Source organism: Phyllostomus hastatus, unplaced genomic scaffold (assembly GCF_019186645.2).
Source record: "Phyllostomus hastatus isolate PE091 unplaced genomic scaffold, TTU_PhHast_1.1 phas_contig_29, whole genome shotgun sequence".
In the NCBI taxonomy this organism is placed as follows: Eukaryota; Metazoa; Chordata; class Mammalia; order Chiroptera; family Phyllostomidae; genus Phyllostomus; species Phyllostomus hastatus.
In genome coordinates this window covers 21,574,694-21,595,055 of record NW_025333835.1, presented here as the reverse complement: position 1 = coordinate 21,595,055, position 20,362 = coordinate 21,574,694, and the positions used below count along the sequence as shown (strand labels likewise).

The following is a 20,362-nucleotide window of genomic DNA, read 5'->3' as shown; positions in this document are numbered from 1 at the left end:
TGAGGGTGGGAAAACAGTGTCCTGAATTATACCTGGAAGAACAAAACATTTGGTGGATTACACTGATGACCAAAACAATTTTTCACTTGATATTAAAAAATAAACACATCCTTGATACTCATGGTTATAAGTGGGAGAAAGGTAGTAAAATATTTTATACTATTAATTCTTAATGGTATATGATTATTTTTACTGAGGATAAGGCCAATGGCAAGAGATAACTTTTAGTGAACAGGTTCTTTTCAAACTTAAGCTACTTTTTGGATAAAATGCGGAAACATATTTTACTATATTTCTACTTGTATACTTTTAGAATCACAAACTTGCAATCATTATTTTTAAATATTGTTAGTAGACTGACAGCTTATTTACATTTTTCATGGCTAAATTCTTGGAGAAATGACAAAGAAGATAAATATAATGAGACTCCTACTTTTACCGTGAATACCTTATATAAGTATTACTAATGAAATGATAGTTCATATGCATATTCTCTTCTAACTTTACCGTATAATGTATTTAAATGTTGTTTGTGAACAGAGACATAAATAATTCAGTCTAGAAATACATTTATGGTGTAAAATTAGATTTAAATAAGCATAACTATTTTAAATTACTGGAGTGCAGTGGGTATAAGCAGCTTAGGTAATGCAGAAGCGCACATCATTACCATGGTTCTTATTTGAGCTCATAGTATATGTGAGATTAATAGCATTTTGTACTTTCTATAACATATATTCCAATTGATAATTTCACATGTACAGCATCAATAAATCAATATACATAATGGTACCTCTATAGAATTATTTTGCACATATCATGTATAGAATGTTTTTATTACATAATCATAGGCAAACAAATTATTAGGAAGAGCAAGAAGTAGTGTGCAATGCTGTGTTTTAAAGATAAGCAGATGGCTAAGATAGGTAGATGGACATATCTTACTGTAATAATAATTCTTATAGAAATGTAAAGTGTTACATAATGGTGGTGTTAAAGTATAGTTATATAATATTTATGAAGAAATGTGAAGAGTCAGGTTGTTTTAAACACAAGTCACATTGGCACTTCAAATCAAAACAAGTAACAAGAGAGGTACTTTAGAATAGTTGATGGAACAATGAGAACTAATTTTGTAGCCAAGTCTCACTGTACTGATGGCATCTTAGGGGACAAAATTAATATCTAAAATATGCTGTAGGTTCTAGCAAATTTAGGCCCAGAAAGTGCAATCCATTAGGAAAAGCACATTCATCCATTTGCTTATTCAATAAATACTGTTTCACATGTATTTTTCAGTGTGCTACATAGAGCTTAAAAGGTATTGAAAGGAAGAGACAAATAAATCAGAATATTTTAAGATCACAAACAAAACTAGATACCAGGTCATGGATCAGAAAATATGCTGAAATGCATCAATCCCACTGCTGGATAATAACATAGCAAGACCACTTTTCCTCAACTCTGCATCCCAGTACTGAGGCCTAGTAGGAGAGGGGTGTCAAGGTAATAGGAATCTCCTACACCTGCCTTTGTGATATTTACTCTTGCTTCCTCCAGTCTTTTAGAGTAGCCAGAGACAACTTTCTATAATGCAGATTTGATCTGAAAGCAAAATAATTTGTATCAGTGCCAGTTCTCAATCTTATAATAAAAATTATTTATTTTACATTAAATTTTTACTAAACTAGCTTCTTTTTCTTGATACTCCTGGCACAATTCCTGGCACCGAGCAAGCTCTCAATGGGTGTTTATTGAATCAGTCAGACACTAAGAAAAATAGGCCTTACAGTTCACACAAGGAAAAGCCTGTTGAGATATACGGTAAACAGATAGTTATTTAGATTACTAGATAGATAAGTGATTGATAAGATAGACAAGATAGATGAATTGATAAATTAGATAGAAAGATAGATAAATAAGATAGATACATTGATTGTTTCTGGGCTACCTGGGCTCAGGTGGGCTATTCTACTCCGCATGTTGTTACCTGATGCCACAGCCATCTTGGAGCTCCACAGGTCTGGAACACTTTAGATGGTCCCTTCACAAAGCTGACAGTTAGGGTTTGCTATCATTGGAGAGCTTAGCCAAGGCTTTAACCAGAGCACCATGGTACTCATCTACTGGACTCTTTGTAGCTTGGACACCCCACCAAATGGGGGTACAAGGTGAGTGAGTCCAAGAGGAGGTGGCACAAAAATGACAAACATCTAATGCGATGACTCATCAAACCTCCGCTAGCATCGTACCTGCTGAAGGTGCACTGATCCATGCTAGTCACAGTGAGTGGGGAATGGAACTTCTCAAAGACATTACACTAAGGGGCCTGCTTTATTAGGTGGAAACCAGCAAAGTAGCAATCGATAATTATTGTTTATATTTTACTTTATTTTATTTTTTATGAGCAAATCCAAATTTATTTTAACACCATGTTATTTTCAATTTTTCACCTTGAAATCAGATATATTTGCATCTATATTTCATCTTACAGCTTTCCATCTTATCAGTTAACTCTTGCATATATGTAGTCAATCATTTGGCAAATGATGTAAAAATGCTTATTTCCTTCCACTCTTTTCTTGTGGGAAGTTAATGAGATCATGTGACCTGAATCTTTTCTCAGCCTTGGGGAAACCAGTCCCACAGATCTGATTTGCAGCCAACCCCCTTTTACAGGTTTCATAGACCTTGTGGGCCCATTTTGGGGGTAGAAACATGAGCACCAAAAGACATCAGGGTCTACTGATCATAATACTGAGTAAATAATCCCTAAGGCTTCTCCAGCTAGGCTCATGGAGGCAGATAAGCCATGCAGATCTGTGGTAGTGCAAAAGCTGGGTCCATTAAACAAGTTATTAAGAAAATGGTAACCTTCCATATATTTATGTTTTATAGAACCAACTTTCTTCTAAGATAATTCAAATAATTAAATTTTAGGGTAGATAATCATATGCTTGAAATGGAAATCATTTTCTTTCCTCATTTTAGTTTATCACATATAACTTCTGGGGAAAAAATTAAGTAATTGTAGTTCAGTATTGATTACCATCATAGATGATATTTTTCGGCAATATGGGATATTTACCAAAATTTACAATTTCTGGTCATAAAATAAACACCAACAAATTTCAAAAGCTTGGAATCTCATAGAACATGTTATGATCAAAGTAGAATTTACCCATAAATAAATAACAAAGATAATTTTTAAAAATAATTATTTGAAATTAGGCAATATACTTCTAAATAACACATAGCTCAAGTTAGGAAATATTTTGAACTGAATGATAACAAAAATATGATATACCGAATTCTATGGAATGTAGCTAAAGAAGTTCTTACAGAGAAATATGCAGACCTAATTTCATGTATTTAACAAATTAAAAAGCTGAAATGCAAAAATTTCAGCTTCCATCTCAAGAAACTATATTATAACAAAAAAGAAAAGAAATACAGTAGTGAAATACAGTAGAAAAAATAAAGCATGCTAGAGAGAGAATTTAAAAGAAGCCCAAGGTGTTTCTCTGAACACTTGCAATAAAATTAATAAACTACATGCTAAATTGTCAAGAAAAAAAGAAAAAATACTTTTATAAGAAGTAAAAAGTAGGTCACTGTATATCCTGTAGACTATATAATGAGATTATTTGAATATGTTTATACCATTATTTGAATTGTTAGCTGAAATGAACAGATTTATAAAAAATACAACTATATAAATATTAATACAGGAAAAAAAACGAGAGAAAGAAAAATAATGCCAGCTAACTTTCTCAGAACAGAGATGCAAATATCTGAAAAAAATATCAGCAAATCAGACTTATATATAAATCAAAAGGAGTATATCTCAACAAATTTGAATTTATTCCAGAAAAATAAGTTTGATTTAACATAGAAAAGTTAACCAATGTAACTCAACATGGTAATAAAATAAACATCTGAATAGATGCAAAAGTAAAGATAAAAAATAAACACCAATTATAATAAAAAATCTCACCAAATTTGGAAGAGAAAATAGTACAAAAAATGATAGATATTAAAATACTTTGTTTTGAAATTTTTATTAGAGTGAGAAAAAACACAACTACGGATACCACTGTTTTTCAACATTTTAATAGAGTAGCCAATGATAAGTCAACAAAAGGAAAAAAAATAATAATTACAAAGTAATAAATAAAACTTTCAGTGTTCAAATTTGCATGGCATATATCTAGTGATAATTTAATTAGAATTTAAATAGAAATTATCTGAGCCCTGGCTGGTGTAGCTCAGTGGATTGAGCGAGGGCTATGAACCAAAGGATGCCTGTTCTATTCCCAGTTGGGGCATATGCCTGGGTTGTAGGCCAGGCTCCCAGTGGGGGCCACATGACAGGCAACCACACATTGATGTTTCTCTCCCTGTCTTTCTCCCTCCCTTCTCCTCACTCTAAAAATAAATAAATAAAACCTTTAAAAAAAGAAATTATTTGAATTAATAAATTAATTGATAAGGTTGCTGTATACTCAGTCAATACATACAATTAATTGTATTTCTACATGTAAGCAATAAATGACAAAATTAACATATAAAACTACTATTAAAATAGTTTTAAAATATCTAGCCATAAATTTCTCAATATATATGCAATGTCACTAAAGAAAAAATAAAACATTTTGAGAAAAACTTAAAAAGTCCTAAGTAAATGGAAGGGAATGCCATTTTTATGGCTTGGAAGACTGAAAATTATAAAAACACAAATTCTGCTCTAAATTGATTTATGGGTAAAATGCAGTCCTTATTAAATTAAAAATACCTGTGGATTGTGATTCTCAATGTATATACATGAAAAACTTGGTCTTATAATTTAGATAAAAATGGAAGCAACCCTAAATCCCAAGATAACTTTGACGAAGAAATAGAAATTAATGTTAATTATTAAGTTATTTTAACCGATAATATTATGATACCTGGTAAGATGTCAGTTTTATTTACAGAAAAAAAACAAAATTATTTGTTATGACAACTTGTCACTTGTAATTCACAAATAATTTACTAAGATCAACTCAATTATAGATTGTAGAATTCACTTATGAGAAATCTATAAACTCTTTCAGAGCTGTTTCATTTTTTTTTCTTTTTTCTTTCTTTGTTTCCTTATTTGTGTTGTTTTACAGTGAAACATGCCTGGCTACAAAGCATTTCTTTGTTTTTTAATTTGCTTTCCAGAAGAATATTGCCTATATGAATTTAGAAAAATGGACATTTCTAATTCTATTTGCTATCAAATAATGTTTTTATATTTAAAGCAATTTTCTTTTAAATATTTTAAGATTCTTACCCTTAAACTATAGAAATGACTATGCTTGAAAATTAATGGTACCTTAAAAACTTCCATAGGCTTTTCAATGACCAACTAACTCTTGTTCTGGGACTACCATATAACTTCAGCAAGTTTTCACTTCACAGCCAATTTTAGCCACCATTTATTTACTGATGCTTCTCTTGCCTGAGGGCTATAAACTTTAATTGAGTCCCTGATACAGAACTTACACTCTGACGGTGAAGACCAAGGTGAAATGTAGGAGATAACACTGCTTTGTGCTGATGGCAATTCTAAGAGCCAAGGTTCAGTGGGGCCCCAAATACCTGTTGCTGTGCCATTTTCTAACCTCTCTTCTGTGCTGTTTTCAATGGAATAGGGTCCAAGGAGGAGCCAGCATAGCTTCTGGTAAAAATTCATAAAGGGCTCCTTCGTAAATTTTCTTTCTTTCCCCTGTGAATGTGCACCCAGCAGGGTGGTGACTCTGACCTTACTGTTCTATGAAGTTTGTAATCCTGCAGGTGAGGGATGGGCATGTCTTCCCCTTCCCAGAGGTTTGTACACTATAGGTGGAGTGGTCCTACCTGGCTGGAAGGAGTACTTTAGCTTGCCCAGTTCCTAGCTCGCAGCTCTCGCAGGAGGCTCAGACCCAAACCTTCCATTCTGTGCACAGCCTTCCTCTTGCCAGCACCACTGGGTGGGACCCCATAATCTCCACCTTACAGTCTTCTACTCTTCCTGGCCAGCTAGGTTCAGTGGGCATGAACTGTGCTTTGAATCTGGCTTCTTTGTTAGCAGGGCAGCTGCGCACAGAAGTGTGTTCCCCGCTCAGCCATGCCTCCACTCTCCTCTTTAAAAAAGTCCCTATGTGGCACTCACGCTGCAGCTCTGAGCCAACTGTCTGGTTCTCCATTCACTTGACTTCCCCAAAAGGCAAAGAGTCTTTCACAGTCAGGGCTAGCCACAGCCTGCCAGTGCCTCTGACAGTTCTAGGAGATAGAATTCTTCTCTTGGACCCTTCCATTTGGCATTGTAGCTATGGATGTGCTGCTTGCTGTGTGTGTGCAGCCTGAGTCTCCGAGACTCCATGTATCCTCCCAAGTCTCTCTTGATTAGGGTTGGGGGGCCCTGAGTGGGAACAGGGCCTACCACTCCAGGAGGAGCAGGAGCTACTAAACTGCATTTTCTCGCCTCTGTTCTCTCCCTTGCTGCCAGCACCTTGCACAGGGTATTTCCCCTTCAACTTATAAAATCTCTTACCAAATGGTACAAAGCTTCCTCTATACTCCTTGGCTTCAAAAATTCATTAACAGCTAAGAGCCCATTGGTTGTTCAGGCCACTTGTCAGAAGATCAGCTAAAAAATCTGTGCTGGGGATGTGAGCAAGAAGACTCAGCTTCTACCTACTTGGCCACCATCTTCACTGTGCTTCCCCTCCCAGATTTTTAACAGTTACTTCTGCTTCATTACCACAACACTTTGCTTATACTGTGGTAAATAGTGACTTAAATATCTGACTTCCTCATGGAAAGAAATCATTATATTCATTTTGTTAAATGACTCTGCATCTGTATATGTAAGGATTTAGGTATATTTTAAAATACTTTAAAATTTAGAGAGCCAGACATTGTGGATATTAGCTCTGAGGTACCTGCTCAAATAAATGAGCTTTTAGAACAAACTAGTTTTGTCTTTCATGCATGCTTTTGAAAGGGTATCATTTATATGGTGAAAACTGAATATGATTAGAATATGTCTTGTTATCCTTACATTTTAGATACGATCCCAAAACAGACACATGGACCATGGTGGCTCCTTTGAGTATGCCCAGAGATGCTGTTGGAGTTTGTCTCCTTGGTGACAGATTGTATGCCGTTGGTGGCTATGATGGGCAGACATACCTCAACACCATGGAATCTTATGATCCACAAACTAATGAGTGGACACAGGTAAGATTGTTGCCAGCATAATTTAGTTCATATATAAGAATACCCTTCATTTTCTTTCTTTAGAAGAGAGGGGTACATACAGTTATGTAGCTAGTCAAATTGCTCTGGACCCAAAGTGATTGATTTCATCTATTGTGTTCATTTTCTAAGAATTTCATTAAATTAGATGTTTTTGTGTACTTTTGTGTATGTTATACTTTAATAAAATTTATATTAAAAACTGACATTCATGTTTCAGTGGGATTTCCACTTTATTATAAGTAATAACAAGGAACAGGAACTGATTTTTCACTAGCTAAAGCAAAAAATAAAAGTAGAATATATCAACTCACAAAACCCTAACCTGTTCCTTTTAGAATATTTGATTTCAGAGATAAGTGGAATAAGAGGATGGAAAGCTACAAAAGTTAATTCTCTGCCTCCCATTTTTTGCTTGTGTAGATCTAGTGTTACCTGCTGCAGGGAAATTTTCTATGGGGCGAAAAATCCAAGCAGCAATAGTCACAGCCACAAGCAGAAAATAAAAGAACTATTCATTAAGTGAGAAACAAATAGCAAAAGGCTATAATGGTTTCTCATGTATAAAGCACTCACCCCTGGACAGTCGCTTTGGTGCGGAAGATGGAGTGAAATGATTGGTTGATATTAGCTGAGGTATTAGCTCTTGAATATACCCTGTAGTTAGAGACTCCGGATCATACAAGAACATTCCCATTCTAGTCATATAGCTAGAGGATTTCTGTTGGTATGCATGAGTGTTGGGGAGAAGTAGAGCAGAACAACTTAACTATAGTGAAAGGAATGGATATAATATTCTCAGACTTGGGCCCTCATATTCAATTTCTCCTTTCTTTTCCTTTTTTTCCATGTATCTCAATCTCTTTCTCTCTCTCTCTCTCTCTTTTTTTTTTCTTGCTTCCTTATTAGAAAGTAAAAGCAAAACACATTACAAAGAAACCCTTCCCATGAATGGGCACAGTGAAATTCCATAGACTTCTTTAGTTGAAGCAGAATAATAACCTCATCAATTTATATTCCTAACAGAACCTGACTAAAATTTATCTGAAAACCTCAAACACATATTGAAATAAATTTCTTTTAAAAATACTTAATTTTAAAAGATACATAACTCCCTTGATTGTCCCAGTTTAGACATGTGTTCAAACACAATATTTAGAAAAGCTGCATCTAAGTACAAAACCAAATTCTTAATGGACAGGCTAAGGTACTTGGCTTTATGAATCATACTCTTCCCTCTGAGAAAATCCTTCGACTCTAGTGAGGATAGATAAAATTCACTAAGAAGAAAGAGAGAAGGTAGAATGACAAAAGGAAAAAAAAAGGGACATATTTGAAGAACTAGGTACTGCGATTTTCTATGTTTTACTTTAATTGTGAAAGTAGTAGCATTCCTTTTTAAAGAGCAGAAAATATAAAAGAAGCTGGTAACTATTACACTAAAATATTAGAGCATATGTTTTAAATTCTTATTTTTCTGGGCCCTTAGTGTTTACAAAGAAAGCAATACATGAATTAATGATTGTTGATTTGCTAAAGAAATATACTAGTTCATGGTATTTTAAATGTGCTGCTTTCACAAATGAACATAAAAGAAGTTTGTGGACATAAATATGATATAGTATGATGTCTTTATTATATATTTATAATAATGAGCCATTATGCATATCATTCTTTTAAAGTTGAAATTAGAATAATATGTGCTGTAATAATCTGTAAAAGACTCCTAAAAACCACTTTCCCTCGTCTGAATTTTATAACTCTCTTTTGGAGAATGTAATATCTTACAAATAGCAAAGTGGTGTTTAAAATGTTTTATAATGATGTTATTTTAGTATAATAAACATTGATGTTAAAGCTCTTACATTACTTTAAGATTTTGCATCTATATGCTTTTATTGTTTATATTTTAAGACCCTTGAGGGGCCATCAGGAGACCCACATGATATTCTTGGGATAATCTGCAGGATTCCAGGCCACTAGAAAAAATCATTGTATTTGCTGAATAATTTCTGTCACTTTCCCTTTATTATAAATGGACAAAATTAATTGTGTACCTTATTTATCATTGGCACTACCAAATGGATAAACATTAGAATAAACAAGTAAACTGTATTGAAAAATCAAAATGTATATTTTGAAAACTACTCAAGCTAGCTTTTGGAAACAATGGGAATTGATTGGGAGCAATCGTCAGATTCATGTCTTAGATAGTTTTACAGAGAACACATGCATGCATGTATGTGTTTTAAGTAAGTTTGACCTCATCATTTAACATTGAGATTATTTCTTGCATTTGATTTGAAAAAAATATATGTGTTTCAAGACAAAAGAAAAAAAGCTTTATTCAATTTCTTCCAGCCTGGATAAAATAACCCTTTCACGTTATGTGATCATAGTGCTCTCATGCTGCATCCACCTGCAGTAAAAAAACACAGATAGTATAGCATTACTGTCGTGTCCCTGAAGGCTGACATGGGGCAAGAGATATGTGAATGTTTCAGATATAAATTGAGAATTACTGTTAGTTTGCTCTGTTGTGCGTGGATTTAGTTTATTTGCACACAACAGATATGTCAGATACTGGGAATGAGTTCCAAAAGACGCCTGGTGAGATATTTACATTCCCAGTTGCTTTTTCTAATTGGAGCCTTGGCCAAATTTTCAGGTTATCATCTAAGGAAGAAAAGTATATGCTTGGAGAGAGAGCAAGGCAGATTATATATAAATACATATAAACATACATATCATACAATCTGTATATATACTATATATAGATTGTATAGGTATGTTTATATGTATTTATATAATCTGTATATAGCATATATGTAGGTTATATGAACATATATAATGTTTTAATATATATAAAACATACATTTTATACAAATTGCAAAAATACAACTATCCAATCCATATTCAGTACTATTGATTGATAGATGATAGATAGATAGATAGATAGAGTTGGACCATGGGAGAAAGAAGAAAGGCTCTCTTGAATATTTGCAATATATGTATGTATGTAGAATATATCAAATACTTAAAATAGCATGATAAATTATGTGGTAAGGGAAATACTTAGCACTTTAATAGAACCTAAATGTGTTGGGTACAGAAACCTTCTTTCAGAAAATGATATGTAGAATAAGGGCTGACAGATGAGTTATAGCTAACCAGATGAAAATATGGGGAGTGGGTGAAGGAACAGAATTTGTAAGGAGCCACAGGAAGGGGAATGCACAGCATGTTTCACTGGGCAAGAAATGAAGCGGTGAGCATTGAATTTGGAGAGATAAAGAAGAGTCTGCATCACCTATGGACAACAACCATGTTACAGAATTTTGACTTTATAGTAACACTAAAGGTGAGTTAATAAAGAATTTTAAGCAGGAAAAGTAAATAATCAGAATTGTGTTTTAAAAGAATTGCATTTTATAGGATATAAAAAATGATTAGGAGAAAACAAGATTATAGTCAAGGAAATATGTTAAGATTATTTTATTGATCCATTCGAGGGTGGGAAAATTTTCCCTCTTCCTTTCTAAGTTCTTTGGCTTGTCTAATAATTAAATTAACATAGAACAGATTAACAAGAGGAAAAGAAACTTAAATCTATATTTACAGGAATCCCACAAATCTATGAAATTCAAAAAAATTACCAAAGACAAAACATTTTATACCATTTAGACACAGAAACTATAAATTTGTGAAAAGTTGACAAGACAGAAGGATCTGGGCTTGGAGTAGTAAATTGGTGAAGAAGTAACAGGTTTGCTTGCATGGCATTGTGGCCATAAATTTCGAATCTCTATTGATAATGATGTCTTCTACCCTCTTGGCACAAGGTGCATACCTTTCACCCAGGAGATTTATCTCCTGATGTCAGGGCAACCAAAGAGGGTAAGAGTTTCCTTCCTGCACTGCTTCTCTCTCAAGTACCTTTAATTTAAATTAAACAACAGTAAAAGTGGAATATCTTGGAGTGACATATTTTTATGCTATTCATATTCAGAGTAAAATTGTAACCTGAATTAGGCTGAAGGTAGTAGGAAGGGGAGTAATTCATTTCTTTGGAGAAATACTAATAGACCTGATGAGTATTTAGATGTAAGTTTGAGGGAGGTTCAACTAAGGATCACCAGCATGCTCTGGGTTTTTCTTTTAAGCATAGTGGTGTCATTCAGTGAAATAGGAGGCACACGAGAGTAGCATATTTTGGGGGGAAAGAGCAGAGATTAATTTTAATAAATGCAAGTATATGTGTATAGACATATAGATGTAGATATAAAGTGAAGCTCTTCACTCTCTGCTTTGTTGGAAAATGATGCACAGTATTTCTCAGAATTAAAAGAACACCAGAGAATTTTGGGAAAACTGAAAAAATATGACTACGTAATACTTGTCCCATTCCTATATAGTGGTAAGACTTGAGCACATTTTGTAAAAGTTCTTTAGATGACTGTGATGTCAAACAACCCTTGAAAATCATTAGAAACTAGGAGAGAGACAATGGAAAGTGTGCACACTTTTCAGACACATATCAGTTTGTTTACGTGATGTTATGGGATTTACATATTGTCTCTTAACACTCCATCTCACATCTGTTATGCAAAGATAACAATATATGATGAGATTATTAAGGTGACTGTAGTGACCTGTAAAAGTTATTCTTAACATACAATATACTATCAATGTATTCACATGCCCCTTTTCTCCTCTCATTTTGAGCAATTAACTGTCATAAAGACAAGAAATGTTACATTAAAAGAGCTTTTAAAAATACTGTACTGAATAAAAATAATTAAAAATATCATATGGCAAGTTTTTTTTTAATCTATGAAGGGGTGGCATGAATCAATAAGTACATTTAAAGGACTAGCATATAATGGTGATAATTTTCATTTTTCTAGAGTAAGACCATGCTCTTTCTCAATCAATAAGATAATGTATGTGATCTGAGGTCTTTATACTCTTCACTATTTTATTTCTTACATATTATTTACCTTCTTTTCAGGTTGAAATAATATCCAGCAATTTCTAGTCTACCCTGAAATTTTCATGTACATAAATTATTCTTAGAAAACTGTAATAAAAATCACTGATATGAAAAAGCTCAAATTATTTTCATTTTGGCTTACCTCCATGGAATAAATTTTCATTACAACTTTGTAATGGTTATTGTTTTTAATATACTTCTGCCAATTTCATATTCATGATTTTTTAAAAAATGTCAGTCCTCATCTCAATGGCTGTCATAAGGTGGAATTCTTAAAATAAGCCCCATACCAATTGTAATTATGGCCTATTCATGACAAAATATTGAAGTTAGTTCATTGTATGCCTATCTTCAGAATGAATAAGTAACATATTCAATTTAGTATATCAGGGGAAATTACTTTGAAATGATTTCTGTAAGTATAATAGCTATTTCATCTCAATGTATTCTAGCCTATCACTATGAAATATCTTCACAAGTATGTCCATGCAAATTCTAGAATAAATATTTTCTGAAAACTTCTATAACAGTTTTATTACACAAAAAAACAATAAATATTTTATAACTTTTATTAAAATTTCATAAATGATTACAGGTTTTAAGAATTTTAATATACAAATTATTTCTCTTTTGTAAAGACATTTTCATTGTTTCCATTTTTGTTGTACCACTGTTGGCTAAACTGAAAAATAAAAAAAAAATATTTATGATTTTCATTTATGGAAGTGCTTTAAATATATTACAATTTGTATGTTTTTCCACAAAAGCAACTTTTTTCTTTTTTAAAAATTTTATTTATTTTTAGCTTTTTTTTTAATAGAGAGGAGAAGGGAAGTAGAAAGGAAGAGAAACATCAATGTGTGGCTGTGTCTCACATGTCCCCTACTGGGGACCTGGCCCACAAACCGGGCATGTGCCCTGACTGGGAATCGAACCAGCAACCTTTTGGTTTACAGGCCCGCATTCAATCCACTGAGCTACACCAGCCAGGGCTGAGAAGTAACTTTTTTCTGTGTTTAATCTTTGCAACAGATGGCTTCCTTGAATATCGGGAGAGCAGGTGCCTGTGTAGTAGTCATCAAGCAGCCTTGACTTGTTTCTATTTGGAGAGATTCTATTTGCTGAAGTGATTATTTTTATATCAGAAGGCGAAAATGAGAACTTCCTGAGATGAAAACTCTTCAAGAACATGGATTTCTGCAGATTTACCAACTGATGTCAAAAGAGGTAGAAGATCAAACAGAATTAAAGAAAACCAGAAAATATCAAACTGCTATAGGAACAATATTTGGCCACGTATTAATTTAAGAATGGTTATTGGTAATTTGTTTTGTATTGCAGCATACAATAACTAGTTACCAAAGGCTTGGTTTTCTTCAGCAATTAGAAGAGACTGATATTTGTGACATGGATAATTTCATAATTTACAATTGTTTTATAATTTGTGGCAATATTTAAGAGGTTGCCAAGTATAGAAGACATGATATTTCAATCTGACAGATTCTGATTGGTTTACCATTTTCCTAATCAGATGTGGTCATACCAGGAGGTACAATGATGTTTTATTAAAACAAACATATTGCCTCCTCATTTTCCTAAGCTACAAGGGCAATTAAAGAAACTGATCCACGCTTGTGTCATGCATTCAGAAGACAAACTGTCCTGCTAATAATCAAAGCTGCAAATATCGTCAGAGGTAATGGTTGCATTTTTTTGCAATCATGTTAGCAATCTGAAGCTGGCAAACACAAAGGATTTTTTTCATTAGGCTTATCACAGTGCTTCGCTTTTTGAACACACTGAGCCAAAATATCAGTACAGTTATAGGCTTGGCCTTATATGGAGTTCAGTGTAAGCATGGGAGCTAGTTATTCTGAATGTTATATATATCCACTGCATGTTAATGTCCTTTAGAATTTTCTTTACTTAAAAAAAAAAACTTAGAATTTTGAAATCTATGATCCATTCATTTGGGATGTTAATGATCATTGTTAAAATGAAGGCCGACTTCAGATTCTCAGTCCATGTTTTCAGACTTGTTACATTGATATGCACAGTATTTCATGTCAAATGTTTGTAATTGTTTAATGGGAAACATTACACAATGTCCTTGATAGATCCATGTAAATTTTAAATACAATTAATAAATAATAGAAAATTTGCTTTTATCTGTGTATCTTTTTTAATCAAGAAAGACAGGCAATTTTTATTGCTTGATTTTTTCAAAATTTAAGAAGTATATATTTCCATCCAAACATGTTTATTTTCTCTAATATTTAAAGACTATACTTAAACAAATTCAATCTTTATTATTTTCTTCTGTAAGCATTCACTTGAAATAGTTAATATTGGTGCTTAGAAAACACACATACCATAATGAGACATCTGACAAATGTACAAGATCTAGAAAAGGCAAGAAATCCATCTTCTTGAGTCAGTATAAACTATGGAATTGAGTTTTATTTTGCAGCTGTTAGAAAGTGTTGAAATCCAATAACCAAAGAAAATATTAATAGTTTGTGTCAAGAAACTGTTAGTAAATCTGAAATTTCCCAAAATGAACATGTGGTCAGATTTTTTATCACTTTTTTCCCAGAAAAACAATGCCATTATAAGTATATGATGATAAGAAGTGTCAATGATTAAAAAAACATATAGTTAATAAATGCATGCCATGAAAATTATTATCTTAACCATTTCTAAGTGTAGTTTAGTAGCATTTATTGTATTCAATTTCTTCTGCCTACATATTTTTCTAATACATAAACATACAGACAACATTAGGTAACTGAGATGTACAACTTATTTCTGAAATTTCAAAGAATAGAGAAGATAAATTGGTGTATGTTTATTTTTTAAACACTAAAGTTTTCCAGTGGTCATATTTAAAACTTGGTTAATAAATTTACCAACATTTATACATATAAGTAATTTTTTAAAGAGAATTTTCTCCAAACAACTTTGCTGCACTCAACCAACTATTTTTACATGTAGATCACATTAGCCTAGTACTGCTTATTTTGCATGCAGTGAGCCTGTGCCAATTTACTATATGAGGACACTGAAGCAGCTTGGACAATGAACTCCAAGCCTATATGAGATAGAGAAAACAGATACCATTGTGCCATTTACTGAAAAGAAAATTATCCACCATGGCCACATGTTAAATGACTTCCAGGACTTACCACCTATCTTGCTATGACTCCAACCCAGGGTTCTTGAAACTTGACTCTGTCAGCTGCTAATTCAGCTGCACTAAAGATCCCCCTCTGAAGTGAAATTTCTGCTAAACACAGATTTGCTATTTGGCTTTTTGATTAATAAGGCATATCTAAATATAGAAAGCATAGAAAATACATCAATAAGACTAGTTTTTCCAAGCTATTATTCAGTTTATAATTACATTGATAGCCATAGAATATAACTTATTTTTATAAGGAACACTATGAAATCTTAGAATATTCCACAAATATTTTCAATTTTATTGATAACTATTAATGATAATAGTAATAGTAATTTTACATTTCAGAATGATTTATAAAGTATTACAATCATTTCCAAATCTCCAAAGGTGGTAGTACTAATTTTTCTTTTTATCTTGCATCTTAAAGACCAATAAAACACAATCTTACAGTTAAAATTAAGAAAGTTGATATTTGTTAGTTTTACTTGGATACTAAACAATAGACTGAATAAGAGTAAAAATATTAGTGCAATCTCCTGATAAATGCTGGTGAAGATGTAAGAAACTTCTAAACTTGTAGAAAACTTTTATGAGTTTATTTAAGTCAAATTGATCACAGTGCTGGGAAGCAAGATCTTAAAGGCTTCAGAGAATGATAGATAGCTTTGCTGATTTTTTTATACATTTGGAATTAAGAGTAGAATATAAGGAAGATTAGAGGAAGATGGGAGAAAATAAGGTATGGGATTATTAAAATTATATGCTCTCTGAGCCTTCCAGGTCTCTGGAATTATTTCTGGCTAAACGATGTTTTATCCCAGATGAACAATGCACAGGGCTGGCTTAAAAACCATTGACTAAAGAGGTTATAGCCTCGTAGCATGACTACCCAACCTTGACCTGCCCAGTTAGGAATTTATAATCAGATCAACCTGTGATGTTACTTTTGGTGGCTGAACTTGTATATACCCCCGTTTCATCCACACTTTTTACCCAAAAGAACTCTAAGGAGTTCAAATTATTAAATGTCATGTATGGTTTGAAGAAACTAAAAAAGCTATATGCAAAATAAAGATTTGTAACTACTCAGCTAAAACCTGTGATAAAATAACTCTAAAAATTAACATTTAAATATGTAAAAATATAATAGTGAAATATATTTAGTCTTATATTTCTAGGTTCAAGTGTTATTAATTTTTTTTTTAAATTTCAAAGCTTTTGACAATTCTTTTAAGCATATCAGTATCACTCATGAAAACATATGTGGTGTTTTTAGTAGTTTTAAAGAGATGAAAATTTTAGTACAAATAATAAGAAGAATTAAATTAATTGGAATTAATATTAATCTCTTGGGTGTGAGGAGGAGAAGAACTTGCCACGTCCAAATACACTTCTTTGGCATAAGGATGTCTATGTAAAAAATGTCCAAACCTGTAAAGGATTTTCAGGAGTTTATTTGAGCCAAACCAACCATAATTTCCAGAAAGCAAAAACTCAATGGATTGAGAAAATGCTCTGGGGAATGGCAGTTTTGCAGTTTATTGTATGCGTTACAATCAAAGGAGGCATAAGGAGGTTATCTGAAACTCATTGGTAGTAGGTTAGGGAGACAATAGCCGGACTTTCTCTGAGAATGGGTAGAGTAAAATGGATAGACAAGTGCTTCTTTTACACTGGTGGGTACAGGACAGTGAACAATTAAAATTTAAATACATAGAGATGATATTTGGGCAACAAGGTAACAAAGAGGGGTTTCATGGTCTCTGCTCTGGTGGGAGATTTTTCCTGAGGAGTTCTGGAAAAAGATTACCCTGGCATTCCAAAAGTGTGTTATCCTAGATGCAGAATCAGTAGACAGGCTCAGTTAAGGTAAAGACTGACCTTTGTCAAGGAAGAAAATCACCTAATGACATTGATAGGGGAACTCAGGAGGTAAAGATTTTAGCTTCAGCCGTAATTGATAGGCTTAAGTGATTAGTGCACGTGGAAAGCTTTTATTCGAGGAACAGGAATGCAGGACAGTCTGACTGCTGCAGGTCACAAGCAATTCAATTTTGTGCCCCAGGGGGTCTGCAAGAAATGGACATGGTATCTGAGCCATTGTGTTCCAGGGAGGGAAGTTCACGACACGAAAAGAATTACTGATCAACAGTTAAAGAAGTACTAGGAAAGCTGCCAACAGACTGCAACTCTTACCCAATTAAACTATTTCCCAAAACCCTTAACTAACCATCCTTCTTCTTATAAAAAGATTGACCTAAGAAGAGATGTGAAGACAGTTGTTTTAGGGTACATAGTCCACCATCTTCTTAAACTGCCAGCAACAGAATAAAGCACCCATAAAGATTCAATCTTCCTCTCTACTTACTGGTTCTGGTAGTGACAGGTAGCACGAATGCAATGGAGGGGTCAGGACAAATCCCTGAAGAAGGCAGGAAGCAGGGAGAAAATCACTAGGTGGAATTGAAGATTACAAGCAGTGTGCCCTCCCTGTGAAGGGAGGGGCCCATGGAGGAGGGAAGTTGTCTGAGGCACCAGACAGGATATGACTGAGCCAAAGGATCAGGAGCTTGGGCAAAACATACAGGACTGGAGACTTTGCTTCCTTATGTAACACGGGAGGCTCAAGACAAACAAAATCAAACATGGCTAACATTGGCCCTCGTTGGTTGGAAAAACTGGTTTCCAGCATATATGGGATTCTGGAGGAAAACTTTCTTTTTTAATTTAATCTTTATTGTAATTTTCCCATTGCCATTTAGTCACCTTATACTCCCCCCCGCCCCCAGCAATCAGCACCCTGTTGTCCATGCCCATGAGTCCTTTTCCTTTTTGCATAAACCCCCCTCCACCTAATCTCCACTGCCACTAGCTGTCATCTTACTTTCCATCTATGAGTCAGTCTCTGCTTTGCTTGTTAGTTCGGTTTGTTCATTAGATTCCATGTATGAGTGAAGTCATATGGTATTTGTCTTACTCTGACTGGCTTATTTCACATAGCATAGTGTTCTCTAGGTCCATCTATGTTATTGCAAGGGGTAAAATGTTGGGAACTGCCCTGCCTGGTATCAGAAGCTGAAACCCCCGCCAAGGTTAAGGCTGAGGGAGTGACCTTGGACCTTAAGCCAGCAAGGAGACAAAAGCTTATCTCCCTGGAAGGAGCAGTGCTTCTGCTGCTTCATTCATAACTGACCCCCGATGCTTGGTCAGTTAGCCAATGATGGGTAAGATTCCTCAAGGGGGGAACAATCTAAGACAGGCATGATCACGTGGGAGGCCCCCAAGAAAGGACTTTGGGAGCTACAGCAAATGGGGGTGATGGACCCTCGCTCCGCAGCTTTGACAAAGCCCGGGTCCTCTTTGTCTGGGAGAAAATCTCCTTATCTCCTGGTTGCCTTAGTTCCCTTGCTCCACCTAAGCCTGAAACAATGACAGGGTGGTGCAGCTCTGTGCTGAAAAGGGCGGGTTCCCCTGGTGATCAGGCCTAAGAAAGAATATGTAAAATCCTGTGAAACCTGCTTTGTCTAGAATGCTCTCAGTTGAATGATGAGGGTCCAGGGAAGAAGTTAGTTTGTTCCTCAAAGTTTTACAGCTCTTTGACCCTGACTCAAAATAGGCCCTCAGGCTTCCTTGTTACCTATTGTTTGAGCCTTACTTCCTAGCAATGAGTCATAAGCTTTACCTGAATTCTTATGCAAACAAAACCAATAAAAAGCCTCTCCGGAGGGGGAACGGGCACTCTCCCCACCAGAGAGAGAGGCCATTTTGTTCCTACTTCCCCACAGGACTTGGTTATCTCTGGATGTGTTTTTCTCGCGTGTTGACGAGCCATCCACAGCATTCCTCAGTCACTGCCAGCCAGTGAGATCGCAACAGTAAAATTTTCTCCTTTTTTATGCTGAGTAGTATTCCATTGTGTAAATACCCCATAGTTATTTTATACAGCCATCTATTGATGGGCACTTGGGCTGCTTCCATATCTTGGCAATTGTAAATAATGCTGCAGTGAACAGGATTGCTTATGTTTTGTTGAATTAGTGTTTTGGGTTCCTTCAGACATATACCCCCAATTGGGGTTGTTCATTCAAAAGGCATACACATTTTTAATTTTCTGAGATGTCTCCTTACTTCTACCCACAGTGGCTACACCAGTCTGTATTCTCACGAACAGCGCCAAAGGGTTCCCCTATCTCCACATCCTCACCAGCATTAGTTGTTGATTGGTTGATGATAGCTATTCTGACAGGTATGAGATTATATCTCATTGTGGTTTTAATTTGCATTTTTCTGAAGATTAGTGAAGTTGAGCCTATTTTCATATGACTATTGCCCATCCATGCGTCCTCTTTGGCAAAGGATCTATTCAGATCCTTTGCCCATTTTTTAAATTGGGATGTTTGTTATTTTGGTATCAAGTTTGAAAATTCTTCATAAATTTTGTATATTAACCCCTTATCAGATGTATCAGGAAATATGTCCTCCCATTCTGTGGGTTGTCTTTTTATTTTGTTAATGTTTTCCTTTGCTGTGCAAAAACTTTTTAGTTTGATGTAGTCCCATTTGTTTATATTTTCATTTGTTTCCCATGACTGGGACGATATATCCAATAAAAAGTTGCTGTGAGAAATGTTTGAGATTTTGCTGCATATGTTTCCTTGTAGGGTTTTTATAATTTCAGGTCTAACATTTAAGTCTTTGATTCATTTTGAATTTATTCTTGTGTGTGACATAAGAAGTTGGTGTAGCTTCATATTTCTGCATTTATCTGTCCAATTTTCCCAACACCATTTATTAAATAAACTATCTTCAACCCATTGTATGTGCTTGCTTCATCTGTTGAATATTAATTGACTATAAAGGTGTGGGTGTATTTCTGGGCTCTCTAATCTGTTCCATTGATCTATGTGTCTCTTTTT

General features: G+C 34.3%; 1 protein-coding gene across 2 annotated transcripts in view; it reads left to right on the top strand.

Moving 5' to 3' along the window:
* KLHL1 (kelch like family member 1) overlaps window positions 1-14,276 on the top strand; it is a 340,886-nt gene extending 326,610 nt beyond the window's left edge. For both annotated transcript variants that reach the window (XM_045839157.1, XM_045839156.1), the window contains 2 exons: window positions 7,080-7,251; window positions 13,295-14,276. In XM_045839157.1, the coding sequence (XP_045695113.1) occupies window positions 7,080-7,251; window positions 13,295-13,354 (232 nt within the window). In that variant the 3' untranslated portion in view covers window positions 13,355-14,276. The remainder of the gene's footprint in view (window positions 1-7,079; window positions 7,252-13,294) is intronic.
* Window positions 14,277-20,362: the final 6,086 nt, after the last annotated feature.